The 19,871-nt window shown below is 45.8% G+C and overlaps 1 protein-coding gene across 2 annotated transcripts in view; it reads left to right on the top strand.

Moving 5' to 3' along the window:
• Positions 1-5,145: 5,145 nt before the first annotated feature.
• Positions 5,146-19,871, top strand: part of FGF10 (fibroblast growth factor 10) — a 120,888-nt gene continuing 106,162 nt past the window's right edge. The window contains exons 1-2 of one of the 2 annotated variants that reach the window (XM_060236022.1): positions 5,146-5,327; positions 17,203-17,983. In XM_060236022.1, the coding sequence (XP_060092005.1) occupies positions 17,614-17,983 (370 nt within the window). In that variant the 5' untranslated portion in view covers positions 5,146-5,327; positions 17,203-17,613. Of the gene's footprint in view, positions 5,328-16,218; positions 16,850-17,202; positions 17,984-19,871 lie in introns of those variants that run through there. The other variant, XM_060236021.1, reaches the window with a different exon arrangement.

Below are 19,871 nucleotides of genomic sequence, written 5' to 3' on the forward strand. Positions count from 1 at the left end.
TATTGGCCTCGGGATTCACACAGAGTAAATGTGAGTTCCTATCAGAAACCTCAAATCTTCCACTCGTTTCCATCAGAAATGGGGAGACAGCTTTTTTTTTTTTTCTTTAGATTTTTATCCTGCTGTCTCCGCAAGTGGACTCAGGGCAGCTAACAAATTTTAAAACTGCAATTTCAGATTACAATTTTAAAACAATAAAACTTAAACAATTAAACAATTTAAAAAGCTGCTGTTGTCTCTTCCTCAACCATTCAATATGCTAGCTTACTTTCTAGGGGCAATCCACAATTGGGGGCAGGGGATCCCTCAGTTTGGAGGCCCTCCCCCCACTTCAGGGTCGTCAGAAAGCGGGGGGGGGGGGAGGAAAATGCCTGCTGCACACTCCGTTATTCCCTAGAGAGACCAATTCCCATAAGGTATAATGGAGAATTGATCTGCGGATATCTGGGGCTCGGGGGGGGGGGGTGTCTGTTTTTGAGGTAGAGGCACCAAATTTGCAACATAGCAGCCAGAGCCTCTTCCCAAAATACCCTCCAGGTTTCAAAAAAAAATGGACCGGGGTCCAATTCTATGACCCAAAATAAAGTGCCCCTATCCTTAATTATTTTCAATGGAGAGAAGGCATTTAAAAGGTGTGCAGTCCCTTTAAATGTGATAACTGGAGCTCCCTTTGGAGTACAATTATGCTTGTAATAACCTTGCTCCTGGTTCCACCACCGTACTGTCTCCTGGCTCCACCCCCAAAGCCCCCAGATATTTCTTGAATTGGGCTTGGCAACCCTATTGCTTTCCCACAGAATACTTATATTGTCTCCTGAGACAAGTGCTTTCCCACTTAAACACTCTGGAGACACACATTGATTGGTTTAGCCTGCTCACAGGCAGGGCAGACTCTGGGACAGGATCTCTCCAGTTTCTAGCTCTGGTTCAAAATAACATTGATGCACATCCCACCAGAACAGGAATACATCTGCTTGTAAAAGCGTTCACTTTTAGAACTGAAACTTGGATAAATGTCATGTTTGTTATGTCATGTTGACTGTAACATGAGAATTACTCAATACACAAACAAAGAACAATCAAGCATACACAGTACACGGATGGAATGTCTGTTCACAGTATCTTGTGAACAGAGCTCTGAAGGGTTAGACCCCATCTGACTCAAAACTGACAGTTTAGCAGATTTTCTTCCTTACTCCCAACTGGCTTCCTCAGCCATCCAAGGCCCTGACTGGTTGTTAGCTGCGCTGCATACAGACACTGAACAGGCACACGGGGGACTGGTGACTAACAGAAAAAACTGAGAAACTGAGAAAAGAGGTATCACAGGTACTCTTGTGGGGTTCCCCAGAAGAGTAAATAGTGTCCGTCACAGATCATATCACATCATGAAAATGCGGGGAGGGGCTGCAGCATCTTCTGCATACATGCTACAATCAATCCAAACCAGATACCGGGGCAGGAGAATTGAGGAGCGATTGACTGAAGGGCAACTCATGTGTGGCTGTCATAGTGGGCACAGGGTGAGGATTCCAGACCCAACCTGTGTTCTCTGTAATGTGTGAAAGGCTCATGGCCAATCACCAACTTTCAGGATTGTTGGACCCAAGCGGGCAGCCGTGTTGGTCTGGAGCAGTTGAACAAAGCAGGAGTCAAGTTGCACCTTTAAGACCAACCAATGTTTATGTTCTAAATAAAAAATGGTTGGTCTTAAAGGTGCAACTTGACTCCTTTCAGGATTGTTGTGAGGGTAACAGGGCTGGAGAGACCCAGAGAAGGAGACCTCCTGCCCAGCAGCCCAGAGCATAACAGAGTTGAAGTCAAGTTGGCTGGTTTCTTTGGGAGGGATTTTCCAGTTCCATCCTCAGGGTGCTGAATGCCTTTCCCTTAGAGCTGAATGTGGTGCAATCCTGCCAGCTTTCCAGATCAGGTTAAAGGTTTTCTTGTTACGGTAGGCCTTAATTTAGGTTAATGGTGCTGCTGACTGGGTTTTTTTAATGGTTTTTATTGGATACTGTGGTGATTCTGAAGTGTGGTTTTACACATTTTATATGTAACATTATGAAACAAGACCGTTTCAGAAGGTAGCCATGTTGGTCTGCAGTAGAACAGCTAGATTCAAGTCCAATAGTACCATAGAGACCAATAAGATTTTTTGGAGTATGACCTTTTGAGAGTCAACATTTCCTTCATCAGTTACAGGGTTGCCAAGCCTAATTCAGAAAACATCTGGGGACCTGAAGCCAGGAGACTTTCACATTCCCTAAAATAAATAAATAAAAATATAGCAGTGCAGTTCCCCTGAATACAGTCTTCACTTCCTCATTCCCCAACAGCTGCACATCCTCTCTCTCTCTCTCTCTCTCTTACACACAGCAGCCAAAACAGTTTGCAAGCACACACTTTTGTGATCTTACTGGGGCAATTTACTCACAGGGTTGTTGAATGTAACTATCTGCTGTAAATTCAAACAAATTCTTCAGACTAACAGGGAAACCAAAGGTTCTTGTTTACTATTTACTCTCTATTTTACTGTGCAAATGATTTCTGAAAGGAATATAAAACAAACGGAGGGACTGGGCTAATTTCCCTTTCTTACTCACAGCTTCACAGCTCACTGGGTGCAGCCACCAGTTTCCGCCAGCTCACCCCGCCTGTATTCTGCCTGGCTCCTATAGATTTAAAGGTACACACACCTTCCAAAAAGCAAGCAGTTTCCAAGCTTCTTCTAGCCTTCCAATATGGAAATGTACATGGTGGCTGTTGGGGCAGGGCTTCCCCCACCAGCCAGCTGACTGGGGGCAGGAAGGAGCCTGCAAAATTGGGGGATCCCCCACTGGGACCTGGGGATTGGCAAGCCTAATGAGTTATTATCAGAGCTTTCAAGAGTCAAAGTTCTGTTATCTGATGAAGAAAGCTCCTATACCCCAAATCTTGTTGGACTCTAAGGTGCTGCTGGACTGTGATATAGCCATTATGAAACAAGGTTTATGGGAATGCCAAGGACAGCACATATTTCCCCAGTGCTGCGCCAGCACATATTTCCCCATTGGCTCCCGATAGAATACTGAGTCAGATTCAAGGCTCTGGTTCTTACCTTTAAGGCCTTGAGTGGTCTGGGACCAATGTATGTGCAGGACTGTCTCTCCTGGTATGTCTCTGGAAGAGCTTTGCACTCTGCCACTAACAATGCTCTGGTGATCCCTGGCCCTAGGGCAGTCTGGCAATTCTCAAATAGGGCCAGGGCTTTTTTGGTCTTGGCCCCAACCTAGTGGGACTCTCTGCCAGATGACATTAGGCAGAGATGTTCCACCAGGCTTTTAGTTGCGTTTATTATTAATCTGGCACCTCCTTTTCTACCCACCCCAAACACTTTGTAAGTTTCTTCCTCACCCCACAGGATGCCCTGGCAGTTCAGAATAGTTTGACACCCCTGGTCTAGAGTCCATTGGTACCAAAACGTCTTAATTTTAACTAAGTTTGTTGTTGTTTTATGTTGTTATACTGTATAGTATTGTATGATTCTTTATGTTGTAAGTTGCCCAGAGCCTAGCATGAACCAGATATAATAATAATAATCCTCTCGGCTTGACTTCACGAACGAAGATTTAAGAAAGGTGCAGTAGTCCACGTCTGCTGCAGGCTCGCTGGTGGCTGACAAGACCAATGCGGGACAGGCAAGTCCGGCCACAGTGGCTGCAGGGAAAAGTCTGATTTGAGGTTGGTGCTGTAGCAGGAGGATTCTTCCTCAATCTCCTTTTGTCCTCAAGACCAGCTAATAATAATAATAATAATATGTACAACACTTTGAGCATTCTTTACCAGAAAGATAATCAATCAGTGAATAGAAACTAAATAAATAGACAAGTGACTGCATGAAGCCCATGTTATAGTCAGTTAAGTAGTCAGCCTTGTTTACTCTGACTGGCAGCAGCCCTCCAGAGTCATGGGAAGGTGCCTTCCATATCACCTGCTATCTGAGCCTTTGTTAATTGGAGATATCAGGGATTGAACATGGGGACCTTCTGCATGCAGGAGGCCTTTTCCCATTACATACTACAAGAGCCTTTTTAAACTGGAGGTTCTGGGAACTGAATATGGGATCTTCTGCATGCTAGGAAATGCTTTACCACTAAACCACAGCCCCACTCTAAATAACAATTAAACACAGTCCAGTTCAGTGATTATGACTCTTAACGTAAGATAAAAAAATAATTCTTGCTCATGAGAGCATAAGGCATCCTTGAGGCAGGACTGAGCATATCTCAGGTGACCTGCAGTACTTCCACCCATAGCCAGCTGGAAAACAGTCTAGAGCAGGGGTGTCAAACTCATTTGTTATGAAGGCTGGTTCTGACATAAGTGAGACCTTGTTGGGCCACACCATGTGTATCATAAAATGTAATGCCAGGTAGCACAGGTATAAACTTTATAAAACACACACACACACAATTATTTTTAAAAAATAAAATAAAATTTGTTTAAAAGATTATCACTCTTGCAATATTTTGTTTATTTAACAGTTTCTGATGACTGACACCTCTTGCTCTGAATTATTACACAAAATCTGGAGACAGTGTCTGTGCTGTGGCAATCTTGAGTATGCTGTTCAGCTGTTGTTCAGGTGTGTGTGTCTGTAAGTTCCAAGCCTACTTTTGATTTATTGACATTTATTACAGAAATCTCATGGTCAGTGCTTTAAGCCTAAAGCCCAGGTGAAAACATGAAATGGCTGGACATCGTGAGCTTTTGTACATAAGCTGCTTCATGTGCTGGTCAGTCAGTGGAGAAAATAGAGGCTCTGCTCTGTGTGACTGAGCAAGCCTGGCAAAGCAAGTTGTGACACGGAAGGATGGAAGCAAGCAAGAGAGGGAAGCAGATGACAGTGAGTTGCTGGTAGGCCTGATAGGAATTCTCCCTTGGGCCACACATTTGACACCCCAGGTTTAGAGTCCATTGGTCCCATTTCCCAAAGCACACATAAGTATCTCTAGTCGCTTCAGCCAATCATTTATTCAGTCTTTCAGGCATACTCTGGAAGAAAGTAATTGACAGCATTCTTTCTGCCTCATAGCTCAGCTGTTCCCCTCACTACTCCATTTGCTATTCTCCCCAGTAAGTTTCCTGCTGCTGTTTTTAAGCCCTGCCTTAACAAGCACCTTGGCTTGGCTGAGCTACTGCCCTACCTACTCTCAGCTGCTCTTAATGGCTGCTGGCTCCATCTGGGTGCTATCTTGCCTTTTCTGAGCAGGCTTCTCAGAGCACCCTTTTGCTTCCTGATGTGTGTCTTTAGGGCTGTCCTAACAAGGAGCACCTCCTGGCTTCAAGTAAGTGGGTTTCCTCTCCAGCCTGTTCTTGCCATGCTTTCCATGCTTGATAGCTCTCTTTTTCCAGAAGCCCAAGGGTCCTAAGCACTTGAGAGCTCTTTGAACAAAGGCTCTCAGACTTTACGTTTACCTTGAACACCATCTAAGGTGGTGGAATTGTGGAGATAGCCAAACTTACCTCTTTGATCAGGGAAAAGATGTTAATTACACTTATTGCTAACTGGAAACCCCTCATAATTTTTTTCCAGGAAATGAGGAAACAATGAGCAGATGATTTATGGTTTTGATGATTAAGAGGAAGAAAAGTAGATTATAGATAAAGGAAGGGTATTTTATATAGCTATGGAGACAGTGAATAAGTTTTTATCTTTTCATGTATTTTCTTAATTCCATTCTTTGTGATTCTTTTTTTCTTTTTTGCCTTCTTATGTATCTTATTTTTTTAAATTTATAAATAAATTTTAAAATAAAAATTTGCCTTGTGTATGGGAGGATTACTACATTTTTTCTTTACTTTTTCTATCTGCCTTTCATTAGTGTTCCAATTAGCACCCAAAGCTGCTCTGAATTACTGCTGGGTTAATATTTTCAGGGGGAGAGCAGCTGCTGCTTGCTTCTCTGTCCATAACCCCAAGTGTGCTCTGGGTTTTTTCCCCTGTATGTAGCACAGTCTAGCCTAATTAAGTCCACCAACACCTTCTTCCCCCTGTCTTAAGGAATAAAAGCAAAGAACAGATGACTGGGCTCTTCTACCACCTTTCTTCTTTGCCTCTTCCTACCTTTTTTGTTCATTTTGATTTATTTAAACCCCAGCTCTCTTCTCAGTGGGGACCCAAAGTGGCTTACATCATTCTCTAAACTTTTATTTTATTCTTACAACATCCCTGTGAGATAGGTTAGACTGAGAGACTGTGACTGGCCCAAGGTCACCCAGCAAGCATCTAGGGCACAAATCTATGGCCTCACTGATTGACCTCCTGAGGGCACCTGGGGGTTTTTTGGCCACTGTGTGATGCAGTGTTGGACTGGATGGGCCACTGGCCTGATCCAACATGGCTTCTCTTATGTTCTTATGAGCCTAAAGTCTTCCAGATTCTGGCCTCACACTCTTAACTGCTCTACCACAATCTAGTTGGATTTCTTTTAGGTTGATACTGATGGATCCACATAGCTGCCTGCAACTCTCCCCCCATGTCATAATAGTTCAAAAGGATTTGTTTTGATCTAGAAAGCCTACAATACAATTTTGGTCAGTTGCATTTCAGCTGTGCTGGAGGAGGCAGGTTCCACTCAGTCAACTATATGGCCATTCCTTGTGACCCTGCTCAGATGTACATGTCCTACACCTTGCATGAATGTATGAGGACATTAAATGTTCATATTGCTTTAAATGCATTTCCCCTACCCAATCAGGGGCAAGTAATCAGTTTTTGTTACAATGTTCCCTCTAAGCTGCAGCCTTGTGAGCAAAATCTTTTCTTTGTGAGCTACTGGCATTAAAGTTTTGAGCTACTGCATAAATTATTGTGCTCTGGGATCATCCTTCCTGAGCTAAGACAAAAATATGTGACCTGGAAGCTAAAAATCTGTGAGCTAGCTCATGCTAACTCAGCTTAGAGGGAACACTGGTTACAAGTGGTGTGGATGATGCCCTCCACCCATGGTTTCATTCCACACATCTCTTTGGTAGCCTAGGAATCCTATAATAATGTAGGAGGGAGCATCCAACATGCCAACTTCCAATGCTACTGTCACCTCTCTCTCTCGGCTTGGCTTCGCGAACGAAGATTTAAGAAGGGTGCAATAGTCCACGTCTGCTGCAGGCTCGCTGGTGGCTGACAAGACCAATGCGGGACAGGCAGGTCCGGCCACAGTGGCTGCAGGGAAAAGTCTGATTTAGGGTTGGCAGTGCGATTCTTCCTCAATCTCCTTTTGTCCTCAAGACCAGCTATGCGTGCGTTCTCAAAAGAAGAAACAGCCTGGTGGATGGTGTGCCTCCATGCTTTGCGATCTGAGGCTAGGTCAGACCACTGGTGATGGTTGATGCGACAGGTGCCAAGGGATTTCTTCAAGGAGTCCTTGTACCTCTTCTTTGGTGCCCCTCTGTTTCGATGGCCGGTGGAGAGTTCGCCATACAGGGCAATCTTGGAAAGGCGGTGGTTTTCCATCCTAGAAATATGCCCTGCCCAGCGCAGCTGCGTCTTCAACAGCAGTGCCTCGATGCTGGTAACCTCCGCCCGCTTGAGAACTTCAGTGTTGGTCACAAAGTCACTCCAGTGGATGTTGAGGATGGTGCGAAGGCAGCGCTGATGAAAGCGCTCAAGGAGTCACAGGTGATGACGGTATAAAACCCACGATTCAGAGCCGTAGATGAGGGTTGTCATCACAACCGCTTTGTAAACATTGATCTTTGTGCCTTTTTTCAGATGCTTGTTGCTCCACACTCTTTTGTGCAGTCGGCCAAAGGCACGGTTTGCCTTTGCCAGCCTGTTGTCAATCTCCTTGTCGATCTTAGCATCTGAGGAGATGATGCACCCCAGGTAGCTGAACTGCTGGACTGTCTTCAGAATTGATTCACCCACAGTGATGCAGGGAGGGTGATAATCTTCCTGGGGTGCAGGCTGGTGGAGAACTTCTGTCTTCTTCAGACTAACTTCTAGGCCGAATAGCTTGGCAGCCTCTGCAAAGCAGGACGTCATATGCTGCAGAGCTGATACCGAGTGGGAGACGAGTGCAGCATCATCAGCAAACAGTAGCTCTCGGATGAGTTTTTCCATTGTCTTGGAGTGGGCCTTTAGTCGCCTCAGGTTGAACAGGCTGCCATCGGTGCGATAGCGGATGTAGACACCATCGTCATCATCTAGATCTACTGCGGCTCTTTGAAGCATCATGCTAAAGAAGATCGTAAAGAGAGTTGGCGCGAGAACGCAGCCTTGCTTTACACCTGTGCCTATTGGGAAGGTCTCCGAGAGGTCGTTGCTGTGTCTGACTTGGCCTCGCTGGTCTTCGTGTAGCTGGATGATCATGCTGAGGAACCTTGGGGGACATCCTAAACGTTCCAAGATTTGCCACAGGCCTTTCCTGCTAACGGTATCGAAAGCTTTGGTAAGGTCGACAAAAGTCACATACAGAGCCTTGTTCTGTTCCCTGCATTTCTCTTGGAGCTGCCTGAGAACAAATACCATGTCGGTGGTGCTCCTGTTAGCTCTGAAGCCGCACTGGCTCTCTGGGAGGAGTTCTTCTGCAAGGGCGGGCACCAGTCTGTTCAGGAGTATTCTGGCAAGGATTTTGCCTGCGATGGAGAGCAGGGTTATCCCCCGGTAGTTGGAGCAGTCTGACTTTTCCCCTTTGTTCTTGTATAGGGTGATGATGATTGCATCGCGTAAGTCCTGTGGTAATTTGCCTTGTTCCCAGCAGGTGACAAGTACTTTGTGAAGTGCGCTATGTAGTACTGTGCCCCCATGCTTCCAGATCTCTGGTGGAATTCCATCAACTCCTGCTGCCTTGCCACTTTTCAGTTGCTTGATGGCTTTAACAGTCTCTTCTAGAGTGGGGATCTCATCCAACTCTGTTTTCACTGGTTGAAGTGGGGTGAGGTGAATTGCTGAATCTTGAACTACGCGGTTGGCACTGAAGAGAACCTGAAAACACTCCGACCACCAGTTCAATATGGATGCCTTGTCTGTGAGGAGCACTTGGCCGTCTGCACTACGCAAGGGACTCTGAGTCTGATATGATGGACCATATACTGCCTTCAGGGCTTCGTAGAACCCTCTTAAATCACCAGTGTCTGCACACAGCTGGGTTCTCTCAGCAAGCTTGGTCCACCACTCGTTCTGAATGTCTCGAAGCTTGCACTGGAGGTTGCTACATACAGCGCGAAAGGTTGCTTTTTTCCCAGGACAGGAGGGCTGAGCAAGATGTGCTTGGTAGGCAGATCTCTTTTTCGCCAGTAAATCTTGGATCTCTTGATTGTTCTCATCAAACCAGTCCTTGTTCTTCCTTGTGGAGAACCCGAGGACTTCTTCAGAGATCTGCAGGACGGTAGTTTTTAGGTGTTCCCAGAGTGCTTCTGGAGAAGGGTCTGTGGGGCAACTGGGGTCCTCAATTCTTGACTGGAGTTTTGCCTGGAAGGCAGCTTTAACTTCGGCTGACTGGAGACTGCCAACCTGAAACTTCCTCCGAGGGATACCTCCTCTCCTGGGTGTGGGTTTAAAGTGAAGACGGAGATTGCAGCGTACAAGACGATGATCCGTATGACATTCTGCACTGGGCATTACTCGGGTGTGTAAGACATCTTGAAGGTCTCTCTGGCGCACCAGAATGTAGTCGATAAGGTGCCAGTGCTTGGACCGTGGGTGCATCCAGGTTGTCTTCAGACTGTTCTTCTGCTGGAAGATAGTGTTGGTGATGGTGAGCTGGTGCTCCATGCAGAATTCTAGCAGGAGGCGCCCGTTGTCATTGCAGTTGCCAATGCCGTGTTTGCCAAGTACTCCTTTCCAGGCTTCCGAGTCTTTACCTACTCTGGCATTGAAGTCGCCAAGGATGATCACCTTGTCCTCTGTAGGGGTCTTCCGTACGAGGTTGTGTAGATCAGCATAGAACTTGTTCTTTTCTGCAGGATCTGCTTGAAGGGTTGGGGCATACACACTGAAGAGTGTTGCATGCTGCTTGTTTTGAAGTGGGAGGCGCATGGACATGATGCGATCTGAGTGACCTGTTGGCAGGTTTTCGAGTTTGGAGGCAATGGAGTTCCTGACCATGAAGCCAATGCCAGAAAGGCGGCTCTCAGCCTTTGACTTACCTGACCAGTAGAGGGTATAGCCAGCACCGTGTTCTTGAAGACTACCTTCCTCAGGGAAACGGACCTCACTGAGAGCTGCTATGTCGATATTAAACCTGAGAAGTTCGTGGGCAACTAGAGCAGAGCATCGTTCAGGGCGACCACTGTCTACTGTGTCAAGCATGGTTCTGATGTCCCAACACGCAAGCTTTAGTCTTTGCACACTTTGTGAGGCAGGTGCATGCCTTTTCTTTGTTGTTATTTTTTGACCGCAAGTAAGGATGCCCGTTGACCGTGGCTAGCCAACTGGGGTGGAGGAGACGAGCTTTGTTTAGGCCACCTTTTCTAGGCCCCTCTCCGTGTGGAGCAAGCAGTGCTGTCCCTAGATAAGGCTGCTTGGTCGTTTAGGGTGCTGCCGAAAAATGCTTTCGTCTCCGGGTTAGCATCAGGCGACCAATACCCTGAACCGCCTACATGCAGGATCGGGACTGCGGCTTCCAGTGGCACCTTCCACCTGCCGTTTCGCCCCTTGCCCATCGCTGCAGGACTTGATGTGTTGTGGGTTGTGTATGTGGATATGCCCTTCAGGCCTGCACAGAGGAATTTTTTAGGTGAAGCCCAGTGTGCGCGGTACTGGCTCCACCCTTTCACCTGGGGGTCATCTGCCATGGCCCAGTAAGCCGGGACGCCGGCAGCGAGTCCTCCAGGTGGTAGGTGTTACATTAACGAGCTCTATCTGCCCGGGTTTGATGTTAGAGTTTTCCTTCTCTTAGGCTGGCAAGGTTGGTGGGCCCAGCCTGCCCATCCGGTTATACCGCCGGACAATTCGGTCGCACCATGACGTAGCAAACTCTGTGAAAAATGGGGGGGGACCAGCGAGAAGGTGTTGCTATGGATGCAGTAATGCAGGAGAGGCCATTGCAGTGACCATCTGCCAGGCATAGCCAGACAGTGACCACGCGGCATTCACTACACCGGGAGATGAGAGGCTATGTATTGCGCATACACTTTCCCTGGGGGGGTAGGATACCCAGAGGGATACCCCCCCACCCACCCACTGTCACCTATACCCTGAAGAGACCACACTGTGGTGTAGGAAGTAGCCACGCTGTTGTGTTCTTGCACATGATCTTTAGGGTTCAGAGACTGCCAGAGAAATGTAGGAAACAAACATAAGAACATAAGAGAAGCCATGTTGGATCAGGCCAACGGCCCATCCAGTCCAACACTCTGTGTCACACAGTGGAAAATTTTTTTATATATACACACACACTGTGGCTAATAGCCACTGAAGGACCCGTGCTCCATATTTTTATCTAAACCCCTCTTGAAGGTGGCTATACTTGTGGCCACCACCACCTCCTGTGGCAGTGAATTCCACATGTTAATCACCCTTTGGGTGAAGAAGTACTTCCTTTTATCCATTTTAACCTGTCTGCTCAGCAATTTCATCGAATGCCCACGAGTTCTTGTATTGTGAGAAAGGGAGAAAAAAGAAAACATAGGCAAGTCACATTATTGTGACTTTGGAATGGGTCCAAATGCTGGGTTTGTACATGCAAATATATAAATTCATTGTTGTCAACAGAATGTATGTGCCAGCGGCACTGGTAAGAAGATATCTGCAGTAGCACTTCCATATATCCTAGACATCGTTTGATGTGACACTCATCAGATGAGGAATATACATTTGTGAAGCAGAGGTCAAGGCTTTAACAGTCAAGTGGGAGCATGGATGAATCCACCTTTAAGACAGCATAGTGTAATCAGAATTTCAGACAATGATCTGGGAGACCCAGGTTCAAATCTCCACCATGGGAACCTGCTGAGGGACTCTGGACCAGTCACAGATTCTCAGCCTATCTTACTGCACAGGGTTGTTTGTCAGGATAAAGTGTAGATGGGAATAAGGTATGCTGAGCTCCAAGAAGGGAGGGTAGGAAAATAAATAAACACTAAAGAAGCTAACACAAAGCTCTAGTAAAAAAAAAACATCCCACCAGCATGAAGAGAGCAGGATTACTCCCATGTAGATCAAGCCCCTCCCTAAATATTTAAGAAAGGAAAAAGGAAAAAAGTTCACAGGTGTGTGCTATGCATTTCAAATCAATTGTAGCTTCTTCTCAGTAGGTAGCTAGATAACAGCATTGGGGGTCTAACTGTTCTTTGTTTATACATACAAGATAAAAATATCATTTTTATTAAATCAATATAGATGACAGGAATATTATTCCATTATGTTAAAGGGTCATAAAATTGAAACACAGACACGTAAGGAAATATGGCATGGTGAGGAATTTAGGATTTTTTCCCTTCAATTTATTTTCCTTCAAGAAATAATATTTTTTAAAAAATGATGTTGTGAAAGAACACTGTCCCTTTTCTTCTTTATATTCTGAGACTTCCAAAATGTGGACATGTCAATGTTACCGACATTTTATAAGCATGCATGTGGATGAATGACTCTTGCAGATTTAAAAGGTCTTGAAGGCAGAGAGCGAGAGAATTACAATTTTAGAAGTAGCAGGTACCTCTTCTAACCAAGGACCAGCACTGAAGATAGCTCTTTTTCAGACCTAGCAGTGGGAACAATTAATAAAGGAACCCATTAAGGTCTGATTGTTGCTGCTAAAAAGGAAGGTTGGGTTTCAGTCCTTTGAAGTAACTGAGAATGATTCAGGCCTCATTACAGAGATATAATCTACATTCATACATTTATGTTAGTGATTCAGATCTATTGGGACAGATTGAATTCCGTTAAATAGTACATCTTTCCTCTGGAACTTTTCTCAGGCTTTTTCAGGCTAACCTAAGAGGGGACTTAACAATAGAAAGTAGTAGGGTACTTAGGGATTCAACTGTGCTGTAAAAGAAAGGCTATACAGAAAGTAGGAAAAAAGGAATGAGATGTAATCTAAAAAGCTATGTCAGTTTTTCATTGGGCCTCTGTTTGTAAGTGCCCGTCCTGTCATCACGCAGTATAGAGAAAAAAGGAGCCTATGAGTTCTTCTTCACCAAATATTGTACCTGCTGTAACAAGATTTAATAGGATAGTTTCTAAGACCGTTTTATTTAAAATGGCACTTTTCAATCATGCAAAAGAGGAAATGCTACAAATAGGATCTAAAGAAAAACATTTGAGCACAAAAATCAACTTTTCTTTAAAAAAATAATTTGAAAGGTTTTTTAACCTCATTAATCCTTCAAAACATTCTTTTTTAACTTACTATTTAGCTGCAGTCTGCAAATGAAGCTGTAGCTGCTTTGGAAGTCTTATTTAAGTCAGTGGTCCATTTGGAATAATAATAATAAGAAGATAATATTGGATTTATATCCCGCCCTCCACTCCAAAGAGTCTCAGAGCAGCTCACAATCTCCTTTACCTTCCTCCCCCACAACAGACACCCTGTGAGGTGGGTGGGGCTGGAGAGGGCTCTCACTGCAGCTGCCCTTTCAAGGATAACCTCTGCCAGAGCTATAGCTGACCCAAGGCCATGCTAGCAGGTGCAAGTGGAGGAATGGGGAATCAAACCCGGTTCTCCCAGATAAGAGTCCGCACACTTAACCACTACACTAAACTGGCATGTATAAACATTCACATAACTGAGACTGCTATTGTAATTACTAATAATTATCCATTTTTATCCTTCCCTTCATCTAATGAGATAAGAGTGGCATACATGGCTCCTTATTTTGTTGTCACAACAACCATGTGAGGTAAATTAGGCTGAGAGAAAGATAACCCAGCGAGCTTTATGGGTGTGTGTGGATTTGAATTTCAGACTTCCAGATCCTAATCCAACACACCAAGAACTACTTGCCAATATTTCAAACCTTTTATTGTGTATTATTTCATGGTTTATTTTTTAAAAAGATAATGGCTTTGATACAGTTGGAGTCTCATGCAACTAGCTGTGTGTCATATTAATGGCCTTTAATGTAAACAAGTACAAAAAGATGCAACTTATTTTATTTGATAAATTCATACCATGCTTATTTGGTATATTTATACTGTGCTTTTCTCCTCAAAGGATGCCAAAACTGCTTACACTTTTGCTCTTCCCTCCTCCACACAACAACTCTGTGAGGTTAAGAGAGAACGACAGGCCTAGGGTCCTCTCATTTCCCCTCTCCTGCGTGCCACCATTACTGTCCAAGTGTCCTTCCTTGGCTCATGAGCCCTCCTCCCACATGTCTTTTTTTTTCTGATGACACCAGGCTGAATGGGGTTGGGGAAAGCCACTGTTGTTGCTGCCAAAAAATCTGCCTCTCTGTACACCTGTATGCCCGTCCCCAGTGATGGTGGGTGCTGCACGTAACAGAGAGGATGGGTGGTGGAGGACCAAGCAGATAGAGGGGCGCCAAATAGGGAGCAGGGTGGTCTCATGGGCAAGAGATTGGCAGCAGTTGGCCTGCCCTGGTCTCTGGGAGCTGCTGCACCGTGGGGCATGCTGATACCGGCCCTTATTGCAAGAAAGAGAGTTGTCCAGTTTGCAACAGTTGTATAGAAGCTTTCTGCCTCCAGATGGGTCTCTGTTGCAAAATGGGAGGAATAATGTTTTACAAACGGGGTCAACCTGTTCTTTGGGCTGAAATGCAACTCTTATGTCACAGCTCTATGCAACTCTTATGTCAGCCCGAGGAGAGTTATATCCTTCTAAGTCTATTGAAGGTAATGTTGCCTCAGAATGGTGTACATCTGCTTAGAGTTGCACTGTTAGCCATGCATCTCAGTGAAAGAACAGGTGACAGCAGCAGGCATCATTTCTGGTTCCTCTGTGCAACTGCATAACTGTACTTTGGAGAAGTGCTTTAGGATCCCTCTTTCCCATCATCTTTAAACGAAGCCCTCAAAAAATATCCTAGCACAACCTTCTTCCAAGGCAGTGAGTGCATGCTTCAATTATGAAGAAATATTTTGGAGTGGCACAAACAATGTAATAAAGCACATAGATTCCAACCACTTTTCTTTTCCATTTTAAAGGCTGTTTAAATGCCTCCCTCCCCAATCAAAGGCCATAAATTTCAGAACTGACTCTGGTGAGGGAGCATGCATCATAATTGAAGAAAATCATTTCTAATTTTCTACTGCTGCATTACCAATAAACTCTGCAGCCCAACCTAATGAATCAATCCAATCTGAGAACTATTTGTTCTGTATGTATGCTCCCCTAGTTAAGGGAAGATTGATTCCAAATGCACAATATATAATGCCTTGGCTGTTTTTCCGTTGCATTCCATTGATCAGCATTTTCTTTAGATTATGCTGCTTCCAAGCAAACTCTGTGTTTACATACAAGAGAATCCAATTCTTTTTTCATTATTTAGAGACCGAATTTTTCCTCTGTAGCCTTCATTTAGAACATGAAATAATAACCCCTTGCCTTGCATGTTGCAATCCTTATTTTATGCTGGCAAATGCCAAGGCACACTTTCATGTCCTCCTGCTACAAAAGTTCTTTTGCAGTGGGGCAGTCTCACAGATCCTGAGAAACTATCTGAAGAGAGGCATTCCTTAGCATTGAGGAAGGTATACACATTTGGCACATTCTCTTGGAAGCCTGTTCAATGTTGGCAACAACAGGGATCAGCACAGGAAGAGCCTAGTATATCTGTCATGATATTCCTTGTGAAACATGACAAATTCACTCGGAAGGGTGGATAATAATGGCACCTTCTGTGAAAAATAAATCATTAAGCTATCTTCAAAAACAATAGATGGCTTTGGGAAAAAAAGTTTTTCAAACTGGAAAATGTGCCCCTTTCTGGCAAAGGCAACTGCATTAATAATAATGCTATGACAGACTCTATGGATAAACTTTTGCTCGGCCAAGGAAAGCTCTCCCCAATTCCCTCCCCTATCTGAGGTCCCCTTATTTTCTTTTGAAGTCAAGTGGGTGATTGGGTAACTGAATCATGTTAGCAATTAGAAAGGGACATTTGAAGGGGCCTTATTATTTCAAGGCGGGTTTGGAAGTGATAAATCTTAGGAAACTCCAAAAGGAAGTGTTGGTTTTTAAAGTGTGATGTCCACTCCCCCCCCTTTTATTTCAGCAACGGAAGCGAGAAATCACATATTCGTTTAAAAGAAGGGGGGGAGAGAGCGGGAGACCTCCGTGGAAGCTGGCAGAGGAAAGGAGAGCAAAAGGACCTAATTATGTTTCCTTTCTCTCTCTCTCTCTCTCTTTTATATTCTCTCTGACCAGCGTATAAACTGCTTTTGCGGGGTCGATCTGCGTTATATATTCTTTTCCAATCCCACCTCCCCTTTCTTTGCGGGGGGGGGAGGAGCGAGAGAGTCAGGAAAGAAACAAGCACCAGGTGGCTCTTAAGTACTCGCTGCCAAAAAAATAAAATAAAAATCCTTCTCTAGAAAACAAGTTAAAAAAGAGAGAGGGAGAGAGAGAGAAAAGGAGGCGGAGGAGGGGGGCTCCCTAGAGGGGATTGGCTGAGCCTGGAAGACAGGGAAATTAGTAAAGCATGAGTCTCCAAGCCATGCTGGTGGCCAGCAGATCACTGCAGAAGAACTGCGAGAGGAGCAATTAGCTGCCTTGCTGCTGCTGCTGCTGCTGCGGGAGAGGAAAGGGGTGGGGGGAAAGGGCAGATCCTGGAGGCTCTCCGGCTCTCCCAGCAGACGCTTGCTCACTGCAACTTGCAAAGGGGTTTCAGATGTCCCAGCGCCGCTGCTTGACCCCTTGCAAATAAAACCTGTCCACCAGAGGCACGTCTCACCTCTCGGGTTTGTAATCTCTAAACCTTTAGGATACGGCTCTTCCAACCTGTTGGGAACCTGAAGGGGGCGGGTTGCTTGATTTTTCTCGGTCTCCCCCTCTGCCTTTTCTTCGATCTGTCTTGAATATCTAGAGGTTTATTTCTAGAGGGAAAGAAAAGGGGAGAAACGGTTTTCCCGTCATTCGGCCGGACTTGCGTTTCTCCACTCTTAAGGTGCAGAAGTAATAGAGCGATTTCCCGTTCCGTCTGCTCTCATTCTCTCTCCCCCCCCCCCCCGAGATTTTTAAAAACTTTTTTTTTGGGGGGGGGGGGGTCTTTACGTTGTGGTTGTTCACTCTTGTCATCTCTCTCTCTTTGCAGACTTCCCAGCCTGGAAGATGGTGCAGCCGGGAGTGAGGAGGGGGGAGAACTAATCTCGTCCCTCAACCAGGAGTTGGGGGTTTCTTTTGGGGGGGGGCGGTGAGGAGAGACCTGCCACGCGAACCGACGGTCCCCCTTCTCCCAGAAAACTATTCTCCCCCCCCTCTCTTTTTTAACTTGAAGGATTAATAAAGGGCCCAGAGAGAGGGGAAGCGTGCGCGGGGGAGCCGCCGTCCTCTGGAGCGCTTGGCATGGATGCGGGCGCCCTCCCTTCAGGCCACATCGCAGCTCCGCGGGCATTAAGCGGGCGCGCAGCCCCTCAGCTGCCCCCTCGCCTCTCCCCGCGGCTCACCCGTCCAGTATGTTTCTTTTCATGAGGCACTCTCCAGCCAGGCCCAGAGCTTCAGGACAATGTGCAAATGGAGACTGACACAGGGTGCCGCCGCCGCCTTCGCCCACCTGCCTGCCGCCTCCTCCTCTTCCTCCTCCTCCTGCGGTTGCTGCTGTTTCGTGGTGCTCCTCTTCTGGATGTCCGCGCTGGCCTTGCCCTGCCATGAGCCCGGCCGGGACACGCCGCTCCCCAAGGCCACCAACCACTCCTCCTCCTCCTCCTCCTCGTCTTCCGCCTCCTCTCCTGCCAGCGCCGGGAGACACGTGCGGAGCTACTATCACCTCAGCGGAGACGAGCACTGGAGGAAGCTCTATTCCTACAACAATTTCTTCCTTCGGATTACGCCCGACGGGAAAGTCAGTGGCACCAAGAGCCAAGACTGCCCGGACAGTAAGTACCGTTACTTTTCTGTCGTCGCCTGGCTGCCCAGCCTTTGCCCAGCGCCTGAGGGAGGGCGCTCGGCACATGCACAGAGGCACCCGCCGCCGCCGCCTTTCCTGGAATCTCTCTCGAAGAGCCCGGAAGCTTGAGTACTGGGATGGGTGACTTCTGTCTCGAAATGAAATTTTACAACCCCCCCCCCCCTTCAAATTTTGCCCCACCTCACTCAATATTTGCCTGGTCTCCGTTTGAATGAAGTTTTGCATAAATTCCTTTCGACCACTTTAATTTGTTGGACATTAGGTGTGTGTGTGTTTGGGGGGGGGGGGCAGTGCAGTCCTATGCACCCCTGTAGAGTCCTATGCTGAGTTACTCCAGTCTGAGCCCTGGGGGAGGAAATGAGTTTAGGTTGACCTTCTTTTGCCTTGGACTGTAGGTACTACAGTTCATATCTGCTGGTCCTTACAATCATTTTTATAGAGGGAGAGGTTGAAATGAACAGGGAATATTGCGTCTCTCCATCCCTGCTCCCTTGCTGTGTCCAAAGCATCATTTCTGTAAATGCAGATCTGCGGTGTATTCTGGCTTGAATGAAGCACCCGGGAATAGGAGGGAGAAATGGGTTGGGGGAAGCCAGGAAGAGTTACGTTGACAGTTGCTTAATTTCAAACTCTTATAGTATCTGGTTTGTGAAAACTTTAACTCAAAAGCAGTGTGTCTTATGTTGGTTCTTTTAGTTGTGTCAGATCGACAGGTCAGGAAAGTTGGGAAAACTCTGAGGGTGTCTTGAAAGACGGCGATTTTAAAATTTGGAGCATTTCTTTTTTCAAAGGATGTGTGTGTAGTGGGGGGAGGCAAGTGGCTGAAAATCTTGCAAGATCTCCCCACCTTGTTTCTCCCTGCAGGCTCACCCTCTGCACTAAAAAGACAAGTTTCCCCCTTTATCTTAACTTTTTTCTTCCCTGTTTTGCTAGCTGGAATGGCTGGCAGCTCATGAAGTTTTAACATTTTTAAAACCTAGGTATGTGCTTCTTGCATCTCTGGTTTTTAATTGTGTCTTCATGTTCTGCATTGTCAAATAGTACATATATGCTGCTTTAGTGGCGTCCTGTCAGAATTTCCTCCCCTCCACACACACACCCGCTAAGGGGTCTCATGTTGCAACCCTGAGAGAGCCTTGTAAACATCTGGGGCTACATCCAGTCACCTGGACCTCACACACATCTTGCTGTCCCTCCTTTTTCCCTTTAAAAAAGAGAGGGGGGGTGTCGATATATATATTTAAAGTAAAAGTCATGTTTAACTTTTTTTTCCATGGGCAGAATTGGGGAACTGTAGCCTTCAAGTCATTTTTCCTTGCCTGCACAATCTCAGTATAAGTAACTGCAGTAAATCACAGGCTCTTTCATTGTAATTTTAAGTGACTCCATCCTTGCAAGACAAAAAAAAAAGGGGGGGGGGACCTAGCGGGTTGGATGATTTACAGTGCAGTCCCAAGCAGAATTACCACCCTTTCAAGTCAACTGAAGTCAGTGGGCTTACAAGATTGTAAAGGCTTAGGGACAGTACAGTTAGCCCCATGTTGTTCATATGTTCTAATAAGCTGTGTTCCTTCATTTGGAGGTTGGTTAAATTGCTGGTAGCTGTTATCTGATGTTGCAGGCAGCTTTTTGTTTCATTTCTTATCACGTTTGGACTCTACTCATGCTTTGAGAAGCTCAGGTTGACAGACCTTGAGGTTTTCCTCACGTTATGTTCTAAAACAATATCCCCATAAGGGATATGTAAGGTAAGTTAGGGTCAAATACAGAGATTGGCCTTAGTCATTGAAACTCACAGCTCATTTATGCTCAGATCTCCTTTATTGGGTCTGAAAAATCATTTAAAGGCATACCCC

This window comes from Heteronotia binoei, chromosome 4 (assembly GCF_032191835.1).
Source record: "Heteronotia binoei isolate CCM8104 ecotype False Entrance Well chromosome 4, APGP_CSIRO_Hbin_v1, whole genome shotgun sequence".
Lineage (NCBI taxonomy): Eukaryota > Metazoa > Chordata > Lepidosauria > Squamata > Gekkonidae > Heteronotia > Heteronotia binoei.